We start from the raw sequence: 19,228 nt of genomic DNA on the forward strand, positions 1-19,228 counted from the left end.
CCAGGCCACCAGCCAAGGCGGGTGCCAGAAGGGGCCCCCCTGATTGCCCTGCCTGCTGGTCACCCCAAAGATGGTCCTGATCTCCAGCCAGGCCTAGGGACCCTACCCTATATATTGAGAACTGTCTCTTAGATTTAAAAATTAAAACCTGGCAAGGCTACTCTAACACTGAAAAAGCAGGATGATACAGTGATGACATGCATGGACTCTGGCTTGCACATTTTCTGGTCAGCCCTCATTCTGACACTTATAACTGTGCGACAAAGCCAATTACTTAACTTCTCTCTGCTTCAGTTTTCCCACCCATAAGATGGGAAAAATGGTACTACTGCCTCAGAAGGATCATGTTATGTACTACTTTTTATAATCAGGGCAAAAAAATGTAGCTGCCCATACAACAGCAAGATGCCTTTCACCTGTATGATAAGTATGGTCAACGGTGCGTGCAGTGTCCTGGATTGTGAGAGGGATGTCCGACTGCCGGTTTAGGCCTGACATCCCCCGAGGGGTCCCGGATTACAAGAGAACGCAGGCCAGGCTGAGGGACCCCCTGTCCCTCACATGCATGAATTTTGTGCACTGGGCCTCTAGTAGTTAATATAAGGACTTGAGGTAGTGCTGGAGATGAAGCAACAGCTTGAGCTGGTACAAATAACCACCAGAGTGACTAAAAACACTAGCAGGATTTCCATAAAGGGTAACCTTGGGGTCTCACATAACTGGTTATGAATCTGCTCAGATCATGCAAAAATGTATGGTTTCTTTCACTCATAGGTGCCACTCCGGGGCAGCACTGAGGTTGCTGATCTGCCTCCAATTTTAACTAAATCCCGCACCACGCCGGCCTCTCCCTGCCCTGAGCACCTCACTGCCCGAAGCCCTGTGGGGCTGTGCAGTGGAGAAGCTTTTGGTGCTGCCTGTTGGTAAAGGTGGGTGGACAGACAGTGTCTTTGGTTGGTTGATTGTTGTAATCAATAAACAAGAAATAGAAGGAGAACTTGAAATTCTTCTACATCACTCAGTTCCTATTACCAAAATTGTTTTCCATCTTTTTCAGGCCAAGCAAAGAGGACCAGCAACTGGTGGAATGTAAAAGTCAATAAAAGTAGAGTTTCAAAATGACAAAGATGCTCACAACTGGGCCCAGTTCAGGCTACTTTAAAAGACAAGGCTTTAAGATTCTGAGAGACTATTAAGATTTTTGTCTAAACTTCAGAGTGTTAACTAAAGCAAAAAAGCTATTTCAAACTGAGAATTCAAAATTGGTTTTAAAATATACTAAAATCATACACCTTAGAATGAAGTTACATTAGCCAGTCATCCTTTACACAAATTATTAAAAAGCTTCTAAGTACATATATTATGCTGCTTTGATATTTTTGCAATTGGCAGTAAATAAATTAGTGAAACAAAAAATATGCCATAAGATACCTTCAGGTAGCGTTCAATATTATTCATCAAAATATCAATTTCTTCCTTGGACCACATCCCCTGCTTCCATTTATGTCCTTTAAAAGAAAACAAGTAATATTATAGAAAATGTTATTCCTTGAGAAGAGTACATTACTAAAGATTTGCTTTCTGATTAAATATATTATCTATGAAAATAAAATGTAGCTAATTTAATTTCTCATTCATCTGAAACTTGAAAGATCCCTAGGTAAAGTTGCTTTTGAAACCTCTGATTTTTAAGAAAGAATACATTCGACCCTACTAAATAAAGAGAATGGTAAGTAAAAGATTTAAAAAATGTGGCTTCCACTCAGTAACTTCTCTTACCCTGTCAGTAGTCTAGATCAGCAGTCGCCAACTGGTGGTCCGAGGACCACTGGTGGTCTGTGAGGTCTGAAAGGTTGGCAACCGCTGGTCTAGAGCACCTAAAAAGACTTACAAGTATTAGAAGAGCCCAACTGTGCTAAAAACTTGCTGAAAAATTTCTCCAATGAAAAATAAACTTTATGGGCAAAATAACATATACAAAGATTCTAGGGCAAGGTAAACATAATACATTGGATACCTACCAAGTGAACAGTATATTCTAAATGTGTATTACAGTGGTTAAAAACAATTTACTTACTTTTGTTTCCTTTTCTTAGAGTGGCACATCCACAACCCCCATTCTCTTGTAGCAGCTTCCTAGCAATCCTTATGAGCATAGCCACACTACAAACACCACGTGACAGTAAGCCTCTAAGCTACTTATCAGACCAAAGTAAGTAGATCTTTGAAAATGCTTGATTTCCTAGTCCCATAAGCAGTAACTGTACTGTATTGTTTTTTAAATGCCACCGCTATCCATTTGCTCAAAAATTAACAGGACAAGATCTACTACATTTCAGAAAAATGATCGATTATTGAAAAATGGTGGTTTCATTAGCTCATTCAGAGTCATTTAGTGCCAAATTTAATTCAATGAGGAAAGTTCAAGTTTAATTCAATTAGAAATAAGCCAGTCAGAAAAGATTAAGAATCGTAAGATTTCACTCATAGGTAGGATAAAAAAGTGAACCTCATAGACATAGACAACAGTATGATGGTTACCAGAGGGAAAGGGTTGGGGGTGGAGTAAAGGGAGAAAAGGGCGAAATATATGGTGAAGAACAATCTGAGTGTGGGTGGTGGGCACACAAAGCAATATACAGATCACATATCATAGAAATGTACACTTGAAAACTATATGATCTTATTAACCAATGTCAGCCCAATAAATTTAATAAAAATAAAAAGAAAAGCTCAATTACTGTAACTACTTAATCACAATTCTGAAGGTCCAACTCAGAATCCTAATGATTATAAGTTCTTTTTATCTCCATTTTTTCCAGCAGGCACTAAAATTCACAGTACATATATCTTACCTTTGTTAGTCAGAGAATCCTTATCTTCTTTAGTTGTGAACCATGCTTGGCTAACTGCTGAAACTTCCTCATTACCCAAGGGAGATATTTCATCTAGTTGCTCATTCTGTAGAATCTTGAAAAGGTAAAAGTATACATTTGTATACTTATATATTTAAATTAGTACATACATACAAAATGGAAATGCTGGGGTTGAGTTATAATTTTTAATGTCCTCACAGGTAGTTTGCTATGTAAATATTTAGTCATCTGTAATGTAATCTGTTAAATTTAAAGGATTAACAGGCTAAATTAAAAGACATTTTACAAAATTATGGTCTGCTTACTGCTCACTGACAACTTTATGGTAGACAACTTCTAGAGTGTCATAACTCCTACCATCACTAATTTATCCCTTCTCCTCAAAGAACTGTATACTACTTTTTACTATTTTTTGCAGCTATACAGTCATTATTGAAAAACGTGCAGTTAAAAAATAATTCACATACCATAAAATTCACCCTTTAAAGAATACAATTCAGTGGCTTTTAGTATACTAATGCAATTATCACTGGGCACATTTTCAATTACATACATACCTAATCTAGCAATTCCTGCAGGAACAAAGCTACTTTTAAGACTTGACCTTGAACTAAAGAGAACTATAGTGTGAGGGAGGAAAATCTGACAACAGTTCTGCCATATGAGGTTTGACATTATAACAGGCAGACTGGGATAAGGGGAGAATTACCTGTCTAGTGATCACTCAACCTTGTGCTGTCTTTGGATTGGATCAACTACTAAACTATGTCACTGGCTGGAGGTACTAACAAAGATTGAACTATTTCTTCAATAAATAAAAAATGAATTTCTAACTTCCACAGGAAATGAAACCCATCTCAGTTGGTAAGAGAGAAGCTATCACTGAACCATGAAAGTACAATAAGGGGAAAAGCCACACCTTTATTGTTACCTGCTTTATTTTTATATTTGATAATTAACATATTATATTCATAAAAGTGTTTTCTTAAAAATCCATGGGCAAAAAGCTATAAATCACTGATCAAGTATGAAAAGTTTTGTAACTCTATGTAGCGTGCATTTTAGACTTTTTTCTTTTAAAGACCAAGAGACCTTTATAAAGCTGAGAATGGAGACAGACTGGACAGATGGTGTCTAAGGCCTCTTGTAATCTGAAGATCACATTACTGCTGAACTTTTAACTATGCTGATTTTCACTAATAGCTAATGTTAATTTTATTAAACATATATTAGAAATTATTAAAAGTTTTTCATTCACTAAAATGGTAATAACAAACCAAGAAGCTAATATTAAATAATAACTCATTAACTCTTTGGCAATAACGCAAACGAAACAACCCTATAACTTGTCTAACTAACATTGCCACTGCTCAATCTTCTAGCTAGGTTGTAAACAAAATTATACGTATGTATAGTTATTTTTACTGCATTGAAAACAGAATGGAAGTGAAGACTTCATAGTCTTTGAACCTGAAATGAATGTGACAAGCCCCATTTTGAAGAAAGGATATGCTCTATTGCTTCAGAGGGCTTGAAAAAAAATTCCTGTCCTAATCACCAGCTGATACCCGAGGGCAGATTATGAGGATCTGCAGCCTATCTCAAAAGCCATTTAAGCACAGACTCATGCCTCTGAAAATCCTTTCATTGTGGAACCACTTTGAAGCGCTCCATTGTAAGAGGTTCACAATGCACCTACATTAGATGTCCTTAGTCCTTGATGTTACTTATCAATTTACAACTATTATACTTAACTGAACAAGGTCACTGAGATGCTTCACATTAGAAAAATAATGGTATAATGTCTCCACTGCTACTACTTCATTTAATAAAAATATTTTATTAAATGAAGAAATGAAACAAAAGCACAAGCTACTAAACAGAAAGGCACAATCAGCGAGAGATAAATTTATAAGTAAAATAGATTTAAGCTTTAGGCTAAGAAAGCAAAGAATTCTGATTACTTTTGGCAGAAATAACTTGAGACAAGAAGTTCACATTAAGAGGAAAACAGTAAGGCTGATTATAATCCAGCCTCTAAACACATGGTAAAATGTATGTAGTCCTACAAGCACCAAAAGGAACTATATAACTATAACTACTCTAACTATCTGTAATGACTAGTTTCCACTGACACAAAACAGAGATCATATGTAGCCTCTCTAAATCAGTCATTACAGATAACTGCTGGGTAAAACTGCCTCAAAAAGCTTTATATCCCAATCAATATCTCCTATAAAATAAAATTTAAAGTTATTTAACAGCTCAAGTGAGATCAGTCCATGCAGATAATGAATGCACAGGCATCATTTATTTAAACAGACGTGAACCACTCTACAGGGAATGAATTTTAAAATTTTATTTTTGCTTACAATTCTGAGATTCATATATGTAGGGACTTAGAACCTGAACGAAGTAATGAATCTTTTTTTTTTAATTAAATCTTTATTGTTCAGATTATTACATTTGTTCCTCTTTTTTCCCCCCATAACTCCCCTCCTCCCAGTTCCCGCCCCACCCTCCACCCTCACTCCCCACCCACTGTCCTCATCCATAGGTGCACGATTTTTGTCCAGTCTCTTCCCGCATCTCCCACACCCCTTTCCCCCCCAAGAATAGTCAGTCCATTCCCTTTCTATGTCCCTGATTCTATTATAATCACCAGTTCATTCTGTTCATCAGATTATTTATTCACTTGATTCTTAGATTCACTTGTTGATAGATGCATGTTTGTTGTTCATAATTTGTATCTTTACCTTTTTCTTCTTCTTCCTCTTCTTAAAGGATACCTTTCAGCATTTCATATAATACTGGTTTGGTGGTGATGAACTCCTTTAGCTTTTCCTTATCTGTGAAGCTCTTTATCTGACCTTCAATTCTGAATGATAGCTTTGCTGGATAAAGTAATCTTGGTTGTAGGTTCTTGGTATTCATCACTTTGAATATTTCTTGCCATTCCCTTCTGGCCTGCATAGTTTCTGTTGGGAAATCAGCTGACAGTCGTATGGGTATTCCCTTGTGGGTAACTGATTTTCTTTCTCTTGCTGCTTTTAGGATTCTCTCTTTATCTTTTGCTCTTGGCATTTTAATGATGATGTGTCTTGGTGTGATCCTCTTTGGATTCCTTTTGTTTGGGGTTCTCCGCGCTTCTTGGACCTGTAAGTCCATTTCTTTCACCAGGTGGGGGAAGTTTTCTGTCATTATTTCTTCAAGTAGGTTTTCAATATCTTACTCTCTCTCATTTTCTGGCACCCCTATAATTCTGATGTTGGTACGCTTGAAGCTGTCCCAGAGGCTCCTTACACTATCCTCGCATTTTTGGATTCTTTTTTCATTCCGCCCCTCCGGTTGGGTGTTTTTTGCTTCCTCGCATTTCAAATCATTGACTTGATTCTTGCGCTCCTTTGGTCTGCTGTCGGGAGTCTGTATAATATTCGTTATTTCAGTCCATGTATGCTTAATTTCTAGTTGGTTCCCCAATATAACATCGAGGGTCTCATTCGTTTTCTTGTAGATCTCATTAAGTTTATCGGCGGCTTCTAAACAGTTCTTGAGAGACCTTAAAAGTGTGGTTCTGAACTCTATATCTTCCATTGACAATTTTGTCCTGTTTCTTTGTCTCCGCATTTTGTTATGCTTTCTTGGTGCACCCCCTAGTGGTCTTTGAGCGCAGTCTTGTAGGTAAGCCTTGATTGTTGTAGCTAATTCCAGGGAGGGTTTGACCTCCAGGCCAAGTGGCTGTGAGAATCAGCTGTGTCTGCAGTGAGAGAACTTCTGTCCTCTAGGGAGGTGCTAATCTAGCCTTTGCCTGAGGCTATCTGGCAAATGCCTCTGTGCAGGGCTTGGGCGGGGCGGGTCACACAGGATCAACAGGGTAGGCCGGAGAGAGCAGTTATGGCGGCTCTCAGTCCTGTCCCCAGGGGCTCTGCCTCTCTGAGTCCCAGCAACCGCTGCAAACCTCGGAGAGAAAGCTGCACTCGCTCTGACCGAAGCCAGACAGTCCCGCCTCTCCCGTTTGAGTCTGGGTCCCTAAAGACTCGCCCAGATCTGGAGCTCAGAGTCTGTGACTCCCTCCCGATTGAAAGCTCCAACCGCGCCCTCCGCCGCCAGCCCGCTCAGCGTGCACTCCGCACCTCAGAATTTGACTTCAGCACTGCGCCTCCTCTGAGTGTCCGTATGTGTTTCTCTTTCCTCCTAGTTGTAGGACTTCCACTCAGCCAGCGTTCCTGTGGTTCTGGGTGATGTCCGTTCTGTCTTTTAGTTTCACTTTTGAAGTAGTTGTTCAAGGCAGCAAACTCTGGCGTTAACCTATGCCGCCATCTTGGTTCTCACCGAAGTAATGAATCTTACCCTCAATTTTGTGGTTGCTACTTTGTGAGACAAAATATGTTCACAATATTTTACCACCTAAAGTATGTGTAAAGGATGATCCTCTTGCAGCCAATAAGAAGAGTTGGCCCTGGCTGGGTTGCTCAGTTGGTTAGTGTCATCCTGATACACCAAGATTGTAGGTTTGATCCCGGGTCAGGGCACATACAAGAATCAACCAATGAATGCGTAAATAAGTGAAATGACAAATGAGTGTTTATTTTTTTCTCTCTCTCTCATATCAATTATAAAAAGTAAAAAAAGACTTACTATACCTGGATCTGTGTCACAGTTCCCTCAGTAATCTCATCATCTGCCACCTCTGTGGTTGCAGTCATGGTCACCTCAAAGCTCTGATCATTTTCTGAAACTTCAAGGAAAGGAAAAATTCAATTCTAGAATAGCAATGGCAGGTTCTAATTAGTTTTTAAAAATCCATGGAAAAAATGGGACCATCTAATTTCCTAACACATTCCTTGCTCATATATATAAATATATGTATACTTTATATATATGCATTTAACCAATATTTATTGTGCATCTAATACCACAGTGGGTATTGCTGAGTAATTGGAGATAGCAGTGAGCAAAACCCAGCTTTTATGGTGCTTATATTCTAATGGGTTAAACACAAAATGAACACAGTATTATACTGGATGATGATAAGTAGTAAGAAGAAAAATATAAAGAAGGAAAGGGAATGTATTGAAAGTGAAGAAGGGTATTTGAAATAGACTTGGAACAAAGTGAGGAAGGGAGCCAGTCACATAGGTGTCTTGAGAAAGAGCATTTTAGGCAGCGAAAGCTGAGTGCAAAGGCTCTGAGATGGGGAGATGCCTGGATTTTCCCAAGAATAGCAAGGAGGGCAGTGTGGCCAAAGCAGATTGAACAAGAACAGTAAGATATTGTGGGGTAACTTGTAGGCCACTATAAAGACTTTGGCTTTAACTCTCAGACAGGAAACCAATGAAAGATTTAGAGGAATGATATAATCTTTTATTGTAATATGATCACTCTGGCTGCTATAGGGAAAATAGCCTAAAGGGCGGCAAGGGCTGGAGTGAAATCAGTTAAGAAGCTAATTCAATAATCATGACAAGAGGCCAGTAGCTTGGACCAGGGTGAAATCAAGTAAGGGTGATTATAGTTCAAATTGTGGAGCCAATAGAATTTGCAGATAAACCAAACATGAGAGAAATGGAAAAGTCAAAGATGATATTACAGGTAGGTTTTTTTAATGTCAGCAAATGGAAAAAATGTACCTGCCAAGAATGAGACAGGGAAGATTGTAGAAGCAAATTTCGAAATTTAGGAAGTTTTAGGAATTCAGTTTTAAACATATTAGTTTGAGATACGTACTAAACATCTAGAGTTAAAAGAAGTCTGGACTAGAATAAATATGGAGACATCACCAGAGATAGAATTTTAAATCATTAGTTCTAGGGAGTGAAAACAGGAAACAGAAGCAGTCTAAGAACTGAGTCCTGGGGCAGGCCACATTTAGAGGTTTGGGAGATGTGGACAAGTCAGCATAGGAGACTGAGAACATGGGCAGAAATGCAGAGGAAAACTAGAAAAACGTGTTCCCTGGGACCCACATGACAAAATGTTAAGTGGGGAAGAGGGAGTGATAAACATTGTCAAAAACTGTGGATAGATCAAGCAAGACAAAGACGGGGGAAAAAAGAACAGTTTTGGTAAAGCGAGACAGGTAAAAGCCTGACTGGCGTGGGCTGAAGGAAGAATGGAAGAAGAAATGGAGGCAATTATTTCAAGGTACTTTCCTCTTAAGGGAAGGAGAGAAATTGGATGGGAGACAGAAGTGGGCTAATAAGACTTTTTAAAGTATTATAATACGTTTACAATGCTAAAGGGAACAATGCTAGAGAAGCAAAAATTGATGTTTCAAAAGAGACTATCAAGAATTGTTGTAACAATGTCAGTGAGTAGGCAAAGGGATAGGATCTAATAAAATGAAGAGCTGGCTGGCCTTAGCTAAGAGAAAAGATAGAATATATGGACGTAGATACTTATAGGTGTGTATCTGTGGAAATGAAAACTTGTAGAAATTATTTTCTGGCTACTTCAATTTTCTCAGTAAAGTAGTAAGCAAGGTTATCAGTTGAGAGTAACGAAGATGGAGAAAGTATCTGAGGTTTCGGGATATATGAAACAGTTATGTCAGAGTGGGATAAAGAAAATTATGGTGAAGTATGTATGGTGTGACTGGCAGGCAACATCATGAGCCCACTTCCAAGATAATGATGATGAGTTTCAAGTGGGATCAGTCAGTTTGCCTGTGTTGTTTTTCTCCCATCAGGTATAGACACATAAGTGGGCAGATAAATTTAACCAAGGTTGTGGTTTCACCAAAGAACAAATAAGTGAAGGAAGGAAAAAAAGACCTGATGGCAATTCAAGACAGTGATTACAATGACTAATCACGAAAGTGAAATTGGGTAAGGAGGAAACAGGATACTAAGTGGAGAAGAAACAAAGAAAAAGTGGTAAGATTAATGGGTGCCAGTGAGGCAAAGGATCATAGGAGTGTAAGAGTATTAGAGGAAGTAAGCTGGAAACATTGGAAGTTGTGGTAGGAAAGCAAAATCTGAAACAGAAAACAGATGGACTCTAGTTAATAGGTAGCAACAAAAGTGGTAATGGTAGAGAAAAGGCAGTGTGAAGAACAAAAAGAATAGGAGGCTAAGATATTGCAACAATCATCCGAATGAGTAATCACCAAGAGTTATAACTATGAATAGGGAATGGAGTGAATGTGGTGGTAGATGACTGCAAAAATAAGTGGTCAATTAGTGGTCTAGAATGATTACTATGAAAATTAAGAGGACTTTTAAGACTCAGAAGATAAATTTTATCAGTTTTATAAAGCATGTAAAGAAAATATGAATTTAAAAATTGAATTTTAAGTTAAATCTTTAAAAATATTCACCTCCACTAAGTCCAGCAAATGACTTGCTCACTCAAGCAGTCCAAGATATACAGGACTTCATGCTTTTTTGTGACTTTTTTTAAAATATAGAAACTTTACTAACTTGATTTATCAACATACGCTTTACAAATACAGGAAACATGTAAATACTTCAAGCCTGTTTTTCATGAATTCAGTCTTATTGTAAATATTAGCCTCCAGAATTCCCTGTGTACATGATAGGCTATGACTCAATATCAAGTAGCTCATGTATTTTATAACATCCAATTCAGATTAACACCATAAAATAGAACAAAATATCAAGTATAGTTTGAACCTACAATTATGATAAAGGCACTCTAATGAATTAACAAGTTAATAATACTATACTGTATATTTGAAAGTTGTTAAGAGAGCAGATCTTAAAAGTTCTCACCACACAAAAAAAATTCTGTAACTATATATGGTGATGGATGTTAACTAGTCTTTTTTTTTTTTTTTAAATATATTTTATTGATTTTTTACAGAGAGGAAGGGAGAGAGATAGAGAGTTAGAAACATCGATGAGAGAGAAACATCGATCAGCTGCCTCCTGCACATCTCCTACTGGGGATGTGCCCGCAACCCAGGTACATGCCCCCGACCAGAATCGAACCTGGGACCCCTCAGTCTGCAGGCCGACGCTCCATCCACTGAGCCAAACCGGTTTCGGCTAACTAGTCTTATTGTGATCATTTCACAATATATGAATATACCAAAGCATTATGTTGTACACTTGTAACTAATATAATGTAACATATCACTTATAGCTGAATAAAAATAATTGTAGTTTAGAAAATGTCTATATAGGATTATGTCTGTAGTACATATAGGTTAATCAAGTTTTAAAGCGGAATCACAACATAATGACAGTCAAATTAGGAATTTAAAAAAATCATATGAATTATCATTAGGAGGAAAGATCACTTAATTAGATCATTTAATTTAATTATAAATAGATTGTTTGTATAGTCACAACTGGAAGCAATATTAGCAACATGAACATTAATACTGTATTAATAAAGTCTCACAGCAAACTGACATAAAAGGGTTTCTTTTCTGTAAATTTAACAAGCAACTAAACTCGAAATACAGGGTATTTACCTATTTGTGAAAACATGATTTTCCACAATGAAAACCTAGTTTCAGTTTTTCCTCGCTGGATAAAGATGTGATTTTGCTTGATGCTGAGTGCAAAAGGAAAGTTCTCAGATATGGCAAGACTCTCCTTTATGTACAAGAGCCTTGTGTCCCAACCCCATCAGCATGGACTAAGAAACCTATCTGGGCTTTGTGGGGACACCACATTTCAACAAGATTTCCTATTTTTTTTTTTTGGATATTATTTAGCTTGTTTATTTATTTAACAAAAGGTGTTCAACATATTTTTTTACAATAACCTACTATGTGTTTTGGTAATTCTTCTCTTTAAAAATGACTTGCTTAGAAGTTCTTTTTTAAATATATACTATCATGTGTTTCCAAGATTATACATTGTTATATAATGTGTGTGAAAGGGCGAGGACTATGCCCTCCATCTTACCCTGGGTCCTCCATTTTTTTTCAGGATTTCCTATTTTTTGCTAAACAAATTAGAAATATAATCTAACGTTATAGTTGTTGTGTTGTAGTCTTTTGCCAACAGTACCTGAAATATGATACCTCCTTAGAATCCAGTCTACTCTAAATGATCTTGAAATTTAAACATGTTAAAACCTTAGTGAGAAAAACTAATCAGACTCCTATATAACTTCCAGTGTGAAAAAAATTTTATACTCTTTATTAACAAAGCAAGAACATACAGACAGCACATTAAAAAAAGTTTGTGGGGGAAAGCTTGATCAGGAAAAAAAAATGCTTAAAAAGGCTCCTGGTTGGGGTGGCAGTGAGGGGGCAATAATAAAAAAAAGATTAAATTAGACAATATATGTAAAAGTATTTATAATCACTCCTGGAACATATAAGCACTTATTATGTGTGAATTAAAAAGAGGGTTTTTGATGAAATGAAGAGAAAATAATGGGTTTAAGTCTACCTTCAAATGACAACTAAATCTCTTGCAAGCTAAAATTTGATTTTAAAAGAAAACTCTGCTTTTAAACAGTGACTTACGTGGAAGTGCAACAACTGATATGCAAGGAGCAGAATCATCAATACTCTGATCATCCTCAGAAGACAAACAAAGCCTTTTATGCAGAGGTTCAGTACTATCTTCTGAGTCTATTTCATCAGCTTCTGATGAAACAAAACAAAACAAAAATCTCAAAACGTTCAAAACAATGAGGAAAACACAAAATCTTCAAGTAATGACTGTAAAACAATCTTCTTACTGATTTGCTCAGTTAACTAAGTCCAGTTGTACAAGTGGGATTCCAAACAATATTGCCTTCTAAGTGTCTACTGCAGTACCTACGTTTTTATTCTTATGACAAGGAACTATGACAAAGGTGCCACTTTTTGAACTTCACACTTTTGTGCTGTCAACTATCTGGCTTTCTAAATATTTTATATGTAAAGACAATTCACTCACAAATATTTACTGAGTGCCTACAATGTGCTAAGTGCTTGGAAAAGAACGAGAGACACCCTGACTGTCAAGGAGCTCACAGTATAGTGGAGATGACTAAACTAACAATTTCAAAATAGTGTAATAAGAGCTATGAAGAGGCTGATATGAGCAAAGAGGAGAGGCATTTAATTTAGACTAGAAGTGAAGGGAGGTTTCCTGGAGAAGATGTCTTTAATATGAACAGAGCCAGAGGAAAATGAGTATTATTGGCAGCTGGAGTAATATATGCAGTGACACTGAGATATGAAAAGCTTCAGGTATGTTAGGAAAGTAAAAAACAAGTCATGAACTGCTGGAACATGGATAAGTGAAATGTGGCAAAAGTGAGTCTGAAAGGAAAGATGAGATGATGGGAGGCTATGTGCCAAATTATTCTAAAAGCCATTGTACGCTTGAAATACCTTCTTACACTGTTGAGTATCATGATCAATGTCTTTGTAGTTTAAAAGAATAGAGGTAGGAAACTGGTTAAAGGCTGTTAGAGCCACCCAGGTGAGAAATTGAAATAAGAAAGGAGGACTTGAGAAGAGAGGAGGGAATTGATTTAAGAAACAATTCTATCAACAAATCTTCATGATAGAATGAGTGTGGGAGATGAGAGGATTATTCCTACCTGTATTTATGATCTAGGATACTAAAACAAATGAAATTGATTGAGAAAGGAAAAAAGAACCAGGTTGGGGGATTCTGTGAAAGAATTCAGTTTGACACATGTGACATTAAAAGGTGCCTCTGAGAAACGGACAATTCATAATAGTCAGAAGTTTGAATCATTTTAATACGTAGGTGGTAGTTAAAACAGAAAATTTGAATGACATAACCTAGGGATTAAGTATGGAGTGAAAAGAGAAGACAAAATTTAGGTTGAGCAAAGATGAACTTAAAGCAAAAGAAACAATAAATTATACACAAGAAATAGGTAGAGAAAAATCACAAACCCCAAGGCTGTTGAATCTTGAGTCATTACACATGATCACAGTAAATCTTAGTGAGTTACATAAAATTCTCTAACACAGGTTCTAGCAAAAAATGTTCATTTATTTTATTGGCATGACTATACCTATATATTCTAATGTACCACATATACTCTTGGTGAGGAAGTTAATCCATCATTATCTTAGGAGGCTCAACAGATTTTTACTAATAAAACAGCTACTCATAAAAGTTAAAATTCATGGTAAATTAGAAAGTATACCAAGGGATATTTTTAAAATATAAAAATTAAGATTAATTCACGAATCAAAGAGATAACCTCCTTTCCTACGGTCCTGACCTAAACCGCCCAGATGGATAACAGAGATCAAAGGTGACATAAAATCGAGAAATCCAGAAAGATTCACAATTATGCCTGCAAGTTCTCCTACCATTCTGAGGGCAATGAAGAATGAGGTTCCCGTCTGTGTCCCGAGTCAAAGTTACAGAGTTCACAGTTTCTACTGTTACTGTGTCAGAATCCTCTTCAACTGTGCTCATACTCAAATCTGTACAAGGACATATTTCAGATTAGGATTAAAAAAATTATTTCCAAATATGAACTTAAAGTAGCCCTCTAATTTCCCCATCTCCCCCTGCAAAACCCCCACACTTTGTATCTGCCTACAGTGTTCTTTATGTGAAACTGCAATGCCAGTTCAGATTTCAAACCGTTTTTCAAAAGTTTATAACCATTATTTAGAATTAGATATAGCTCTGGTGGTGTGGCTCAGCTGGCTGGGCATTGCCCTGAGCACTTAAAAGGTAACCCGTTCAATACCCAGTATTCAACATGCCTGGGTTGCAGGGTCGATCCCCCCCAGTAGGGGGTGTGCAGGAGGCAGCCAATCAATGTTGTTCTCTCACATCGATGTTTCTCTTTCCCTTCCTCTCTCTCTGAAAAAATCAATTAAAAAGTAGAATTAGATATAATAATCTATAAGAATTGACTGTTATGATTAAAAACCTACAGTATTCACTTTTTAAAGAAATGTTTTTACCACATGCAATTAAAGTTGTCATGTCAGCAAATCTCACCACTTTTTATTTATTTTTAAAAATATATATTTTATTGATTTTTTTACAGAGAGGAAGGGAGAGGGACAGAGAGTCAGAAACATCGATGAGAGAGAAACATCGATCAGTGCCTCCTGCACACCTCCCACTGGGGATGTGCCCACAACCAACGTACATGCCCTTGACCGGAATCGAACCTGGGACCCTTCAGTCCACAGGCCGATGCTCTACCCACTGAGAAAAACCAGTCAGGGCAAATCTCACCACTTTTTAGTTATTTTTTATTGACAGCTTTGTGATATATTTAAATGTACTTAACTTCTGATTCTTTAGTACAAAATTCATTAAAGCTTTTATCTTAATCTAAGAATTACTTCTCCAAAACATTTTTTACAAGTAATTAATAGAAAATTCATTAAAGCTTTTATCTTAATCTAAGAATTACTTCTCCAAAACATTTTTTACAAGTAATTAAGCTCTGTTATTATCTGACAGGTAGGAACACTAAATAATTCTTTTAAAGTTTTTTTTCCATTAATATTAAACAAGTGCATACATCCATCATTGATCAAACTGCTTTTCTAACAGAGATGGAGCCATGCCTTCTTCTGAAATAGAGAACTGTTTTTGTTTAAACTGCTATTTCACACATATAATATTTTCCTTTTGTGCAGACAGACTGATCAACCTTAGAATATAGTATTCATGCTTGACAGGGGGAATTTTATTGAATTTTTATCAATAGCCGAGTTGAACTCTTCAGGCTTACCTTATAATAATATTTAATGAAGTTCTTGCCTCAATACTCAATTTTGGTCTTGTCCATGTACTTTTTACCAATTATCATAAGAAAGGGGACATAAGCTTTGATGTACACTAAATGATTCACACATTATTTGGCTTTTATACACAGGATATTATTAGTGTGTTCATGTATTTACCATTTACACTATGCACTTACCCCAGGCAGAACAACTTAGGATCTACTAACATTTACATGGTGAAGACCCAGTGAGATTCACTAAAGTTTTATTATACAAATTACTGTTTTAAAAGGATATCATTCATTTTACAATGGTAAAGATGCCATTCCCATATTAAAGTGGAAATCATGATCTAGTTATGATTAAATTTGCAGTCATGAGGTGAGGTCCTTGGAACAAAGGCAGGCTTACCTAGAAAACAGATGAATCAGCTATATCCCTTCCCACAGAATCAAGTCGCTTTCCCTTAGCCACCAGCATCACTTTCATGTTATCCAGACTGTTTTTCCCCCATGCTCCTATAGATGCAACAATGAAAAAATAACAGCATTACACAATAAGTCTTGTAACTACACTTGTGTGCTAGCAGTATGCTGATGACACTAGCCTCATGTGTTAGGTCAACTAGAAAAATGACAAAACCAGAATTCTTAGACCTTTAGGAAATCAGCCTCTAAAAGTATTCCCAGTGAAGGGCAAAAATGATGAGATTCTGATGCCCACTGAGTTAATTCAAAGGCAGCTTCTCAACCCATTTGTCCCTCATCAGGCAGTCAAACATTCTTGGAAAAAATAGGTTTAACTGTTAGTGGTTCTATGAATTACAGACTAGTCGGTGATGGCGAACCTTTTGAGCTCGGCGTGTCAGCATTTTGAAAAACCCTAACTTAACTCTGGTGCCGTGTCACATATAGAAATTTTTTGATATTTGCAACCATAGTAAAACAAAGACTTATATTTTTGATATTTATTTTATATATTCAAATGCCATTTAACAAAGAAAAATCAACCAAAAAAATGAGTTCGAGTGTCACCTCTGACACGTGTCATAGGTTCGCCATCACTGGACTAGGTACATATAACATGACCCAGAGTGTACATCAACTAATACAGTACCATAAATCTGACCAGTATCTTTCCTTTATAACAATTAACACCAGGTAGCATTTGAGATCTTGCTCCCAGCATATGTTATAAGTTTGGCTCAAATAAACTCTTATAGAAATTAAAAAATAGTAACAACTAAACCATTCTTTACATAATACCTATTTCATCTTGAAGCATTAAAAATATATAATACCTGTGAACAATCCTGTCTAGGAATCTGTGTGTGTGTGTGTGTGTGTGTATGGGGCGGGGGGGGGGGGGGGGGGAATCCCAAATACTCAGGCTGGAAAAGGTAAATTACAAGCAAGCTTTTCAATGCAGTATGAAACTTACAAAACCTGAAATATTTTTTTTAATTTTTTAATAGTCTACAAAGAAATTTGTTTATGACAGCCATGACTTAGAATATTTAAAAGTTCTTCTGGGAATATGATTTGGGGAAAATGTGGTGAAAGGGTGAGACTCAGCAATCCACGGGCATGTTAAAAGATGTGCACAAACTCTCTTGGGTGAACTCTGTTCTGACACTAGGCCAAGATGTGTGCCTGACATCTGAGTGGTTGGAAGGTCCTGGCTCAAGATAATTTATTTGGAGCCTTTCTTCTTTTTCACTGGTGCTTCATCTTGTGTGGCATCCACTGCTGCCTCAACTTGCTTTTGTCATTTTTCTTCTCTTCTTTGGGCTTTGGTGGTAAGACCTGGTCATTAATTAGGACACACAACCCTCTCCACCCTCAGTAGAAGTGTCGTAATTCTCATCCCAATAAGGGTCTCTAACCCGCTGCTCAACTTGGTCTCTTTTTTTCTTAGTTCTGAGTTGGGTGTAATTTTCCACATTTATCTTTTGCCTTTCTTTCCTTTCCCCTTTTGTCTCTGAAACATAAGGCTCTGCAGCCATGACCTGTGGCTTGTTCTTTAGCTCTGCCAGCTGCTTGGCAAAGTACTCCTGGATGGTTAAGGCACTTGTCATAGTGGAGGTTTCATTCCCATCTGGAGTAGCAGGACTGGAATCATCCTTAGGAATCTTCTTACTCTGTCTTTTCCCAAAAATGCAGTCAAGATCTGTTTTGCTCGGAGATGACAGATCCTTCCCTTTTGTGAATTTCTTATAATGAACATGGGTTTTTGGAGATTCGGGACTTTTCTTCAAGGCTGGAAGATTTCTTTTCCTTGTTGTCTGAGGAGTCAGCATGCTGTTTCCAGTCCATGGCAAGTGTTCAATTCAGCCAAAAGCTGGTTAAAATCATCCTGATGAGCAATCCAGGTGGTTATTTTTAACTTGAACTTTAATATGACCTGTGGCTCCTTGCTCTTAAGACCCTAAACTCTTTCCTTTAGACCACATCATCTTTTCCAGCATGCTTGGGTCAAATATGGAATCATTACTCCCTGTGGTGTTTCTCAGATCCACAGCCCACTTCGTCTGACACTCAGCCATCACTGACATGTCACAGAGCCTGTGACGAGTGGTCCTCTGGACCTAATCAACAGGAGCTATGGAGCAGACAGCTAACAGAGAAATTAGGGAAATTAATTGGTTTTTTAAAGGTTTCTTTCAATAATAGGCTTCTCATCTTTATCCCAAAGGGTCAACCAAAAGTTCAAAAGCACAGCAGGAGTTGAGGTTCAAAGGGGATAGTTATATATGAGAATTGCTGTACATAAATAAGTCAGCAGTGAAAAAGGTACAGATCCTGCTAGAGAAATCTTCAGTCAGCTATTATATTTCATGCTGTCCTTATTTCTGAATCCATTAAATATTTTTTAAAGCTGGTTTGTAAGTAATACCTACTGCAGAAAATGGAAAAATAGAAATGTTTTAAAAAAGCTAAAATCATCTATAAACTTACCAAAACCAGAGTTCACTGTCTTTGGTGTGTGGGTGTGAGAGACAAGACTACAGTGGATAAGCAATTTTATATCCTGCTATTTGGAGTTCATTCATATTGAAAAGTATGAAGGAAACCATGGTTAAGATTTAACTGAAGTTTCCTGTATCATTTAAAACTTTCACTGTAGCCGAAACCGGTTTGGCTCAGTGGATAGAGCGTCGGCCTGCGGACTGAGAGGTCCCAGGTTCGATTCCGGTCAAGGGCATGTACCTTGGTTGCGGGCACATCCCCAGTAGGAGATGTGCAGGAGGCAGCTGATCGATGATTCTCTCTCATCGATGTTTCTAACTCTCTATCTCTCTCCCTTCCTCTCTGTAAAAAATCAATAAAATATATTTAAAAAAAAAACAAACAAAAAAACCAAACAAACAAAAAAAAACTTTCACTGTATAAAAAAATATATTATTTAACAATTACCCTATCACTGGACATTTATGTTGTTCCCAATTTTTCATTTCCTTAAAACATACTGAAACATTTATTACATACTCTATTTTCTTAAATAGTAATTAGTGAAAATTATTAATTTAAAAAAATAAATGAACACCAAAATCACATTACGATCTATTTTCCAGAAAGGTTGCACAAATTTATATCCCAATCACTGAGGTATAAACTCTGTTTCTGGTAACCTTGACAGTATTTTTATTTAAAAAGGAACTACAAAGCAAAAAGAGCACAACTGCTCATTTGAT

The 19,228-nt window shown here is 37.0% G+C and overlaps 2 protein-coding genes and 1 pseudogene across 6 annotated transcripts in view; 1 reads left to right on the forward strand and 2 right to left on the reverse strand.

Annotated features, from left to right (window-relative positions):
• TMEM243 (transmembrane protein 243) overlaps nt 1–3,166 on the forward strand; it is a 45,622-nt gene extending 42,456 nt beyond the window's left edge. For both annotated transcript variants that reach the window (XR_004970922.1, XM_036328325.1), the window contains 2 exons: nt 775–929; nt 1,058–3,166. Coding sequence is in view for 1 of the 2 variants with exons in the window: in XM_036328325.1 (XP_036184218.1) it covers nt 775–927 (153 nt within the window). In the remaining variant the exon portion in view is untranslated. The remainder of the gene's footprint in view (nt 1–774; nt 930–1,057) is intronic.
• Nucleotides 1–19,228, reverse strand: part of DMTF1 (cyclin D binding myb like transcription factor 1) — a 47,692-nt gene that overhangs the window by 20,200 nt on the left and 8,264 nt on the right. The window contains exons 2-7 of one of the 4 annotated variants that reach the window (XM_036328322.1): nt 15,946–16,052; nt 14,146–14,262; nt 12,325–12,447; nt 7,520–7,614; nt 2,856–2,970; nt 1,432–1,508 (exon numbers count right to left, since the gene is read on the reverse strand). In XM_036328322.1, coding sequence (XP_036184215.1) covers nt 1,432–1,508; nt 2,856–2,970; nt 7,520–7,614; nt 12,325–12,447; nt 14,146–14,254 — 519 coding nt within the window. In that variant the 5' untranslated portion in view covers nt 14,255–14,262; nt 15,946–16,052. Of the gene's footprint in view, nt 1–1,431; nt 1,509–2,855; nt 3,001–7,519; nt 7,615–12,324; nt 12,448–14,145; nt 14,263–15,945; nt 16,053–19,228 lie in introns of all 4 variants that reach the window. The other 3 variants (XM_036328320.1, XM_036328324.1, XM_036328323.1) reach the window with 3 other exon arrangements.
• LOC118666264 lies at nt 16,927–18,708 on the reverse strand (annotated as a pseudogene).

Source organism: Myotis myotis, unplaced genomic scaffold (assembly GCF_014108235.1).
Source record: "Myotis myotis isolate mMyoMyo1 unplaced genomic scaffold, mMyoMyo1.p scaffold_m19_p_11, whole genome shotgun sequence".
In the NCBI taxonomy this organism is placed as follows: domain Eukaryota; kingdom Metazoa; phylum Chordata; class Mammalia; order Chiroptera; family Vespertilionidae; genus Myotis; species Myotis myotis.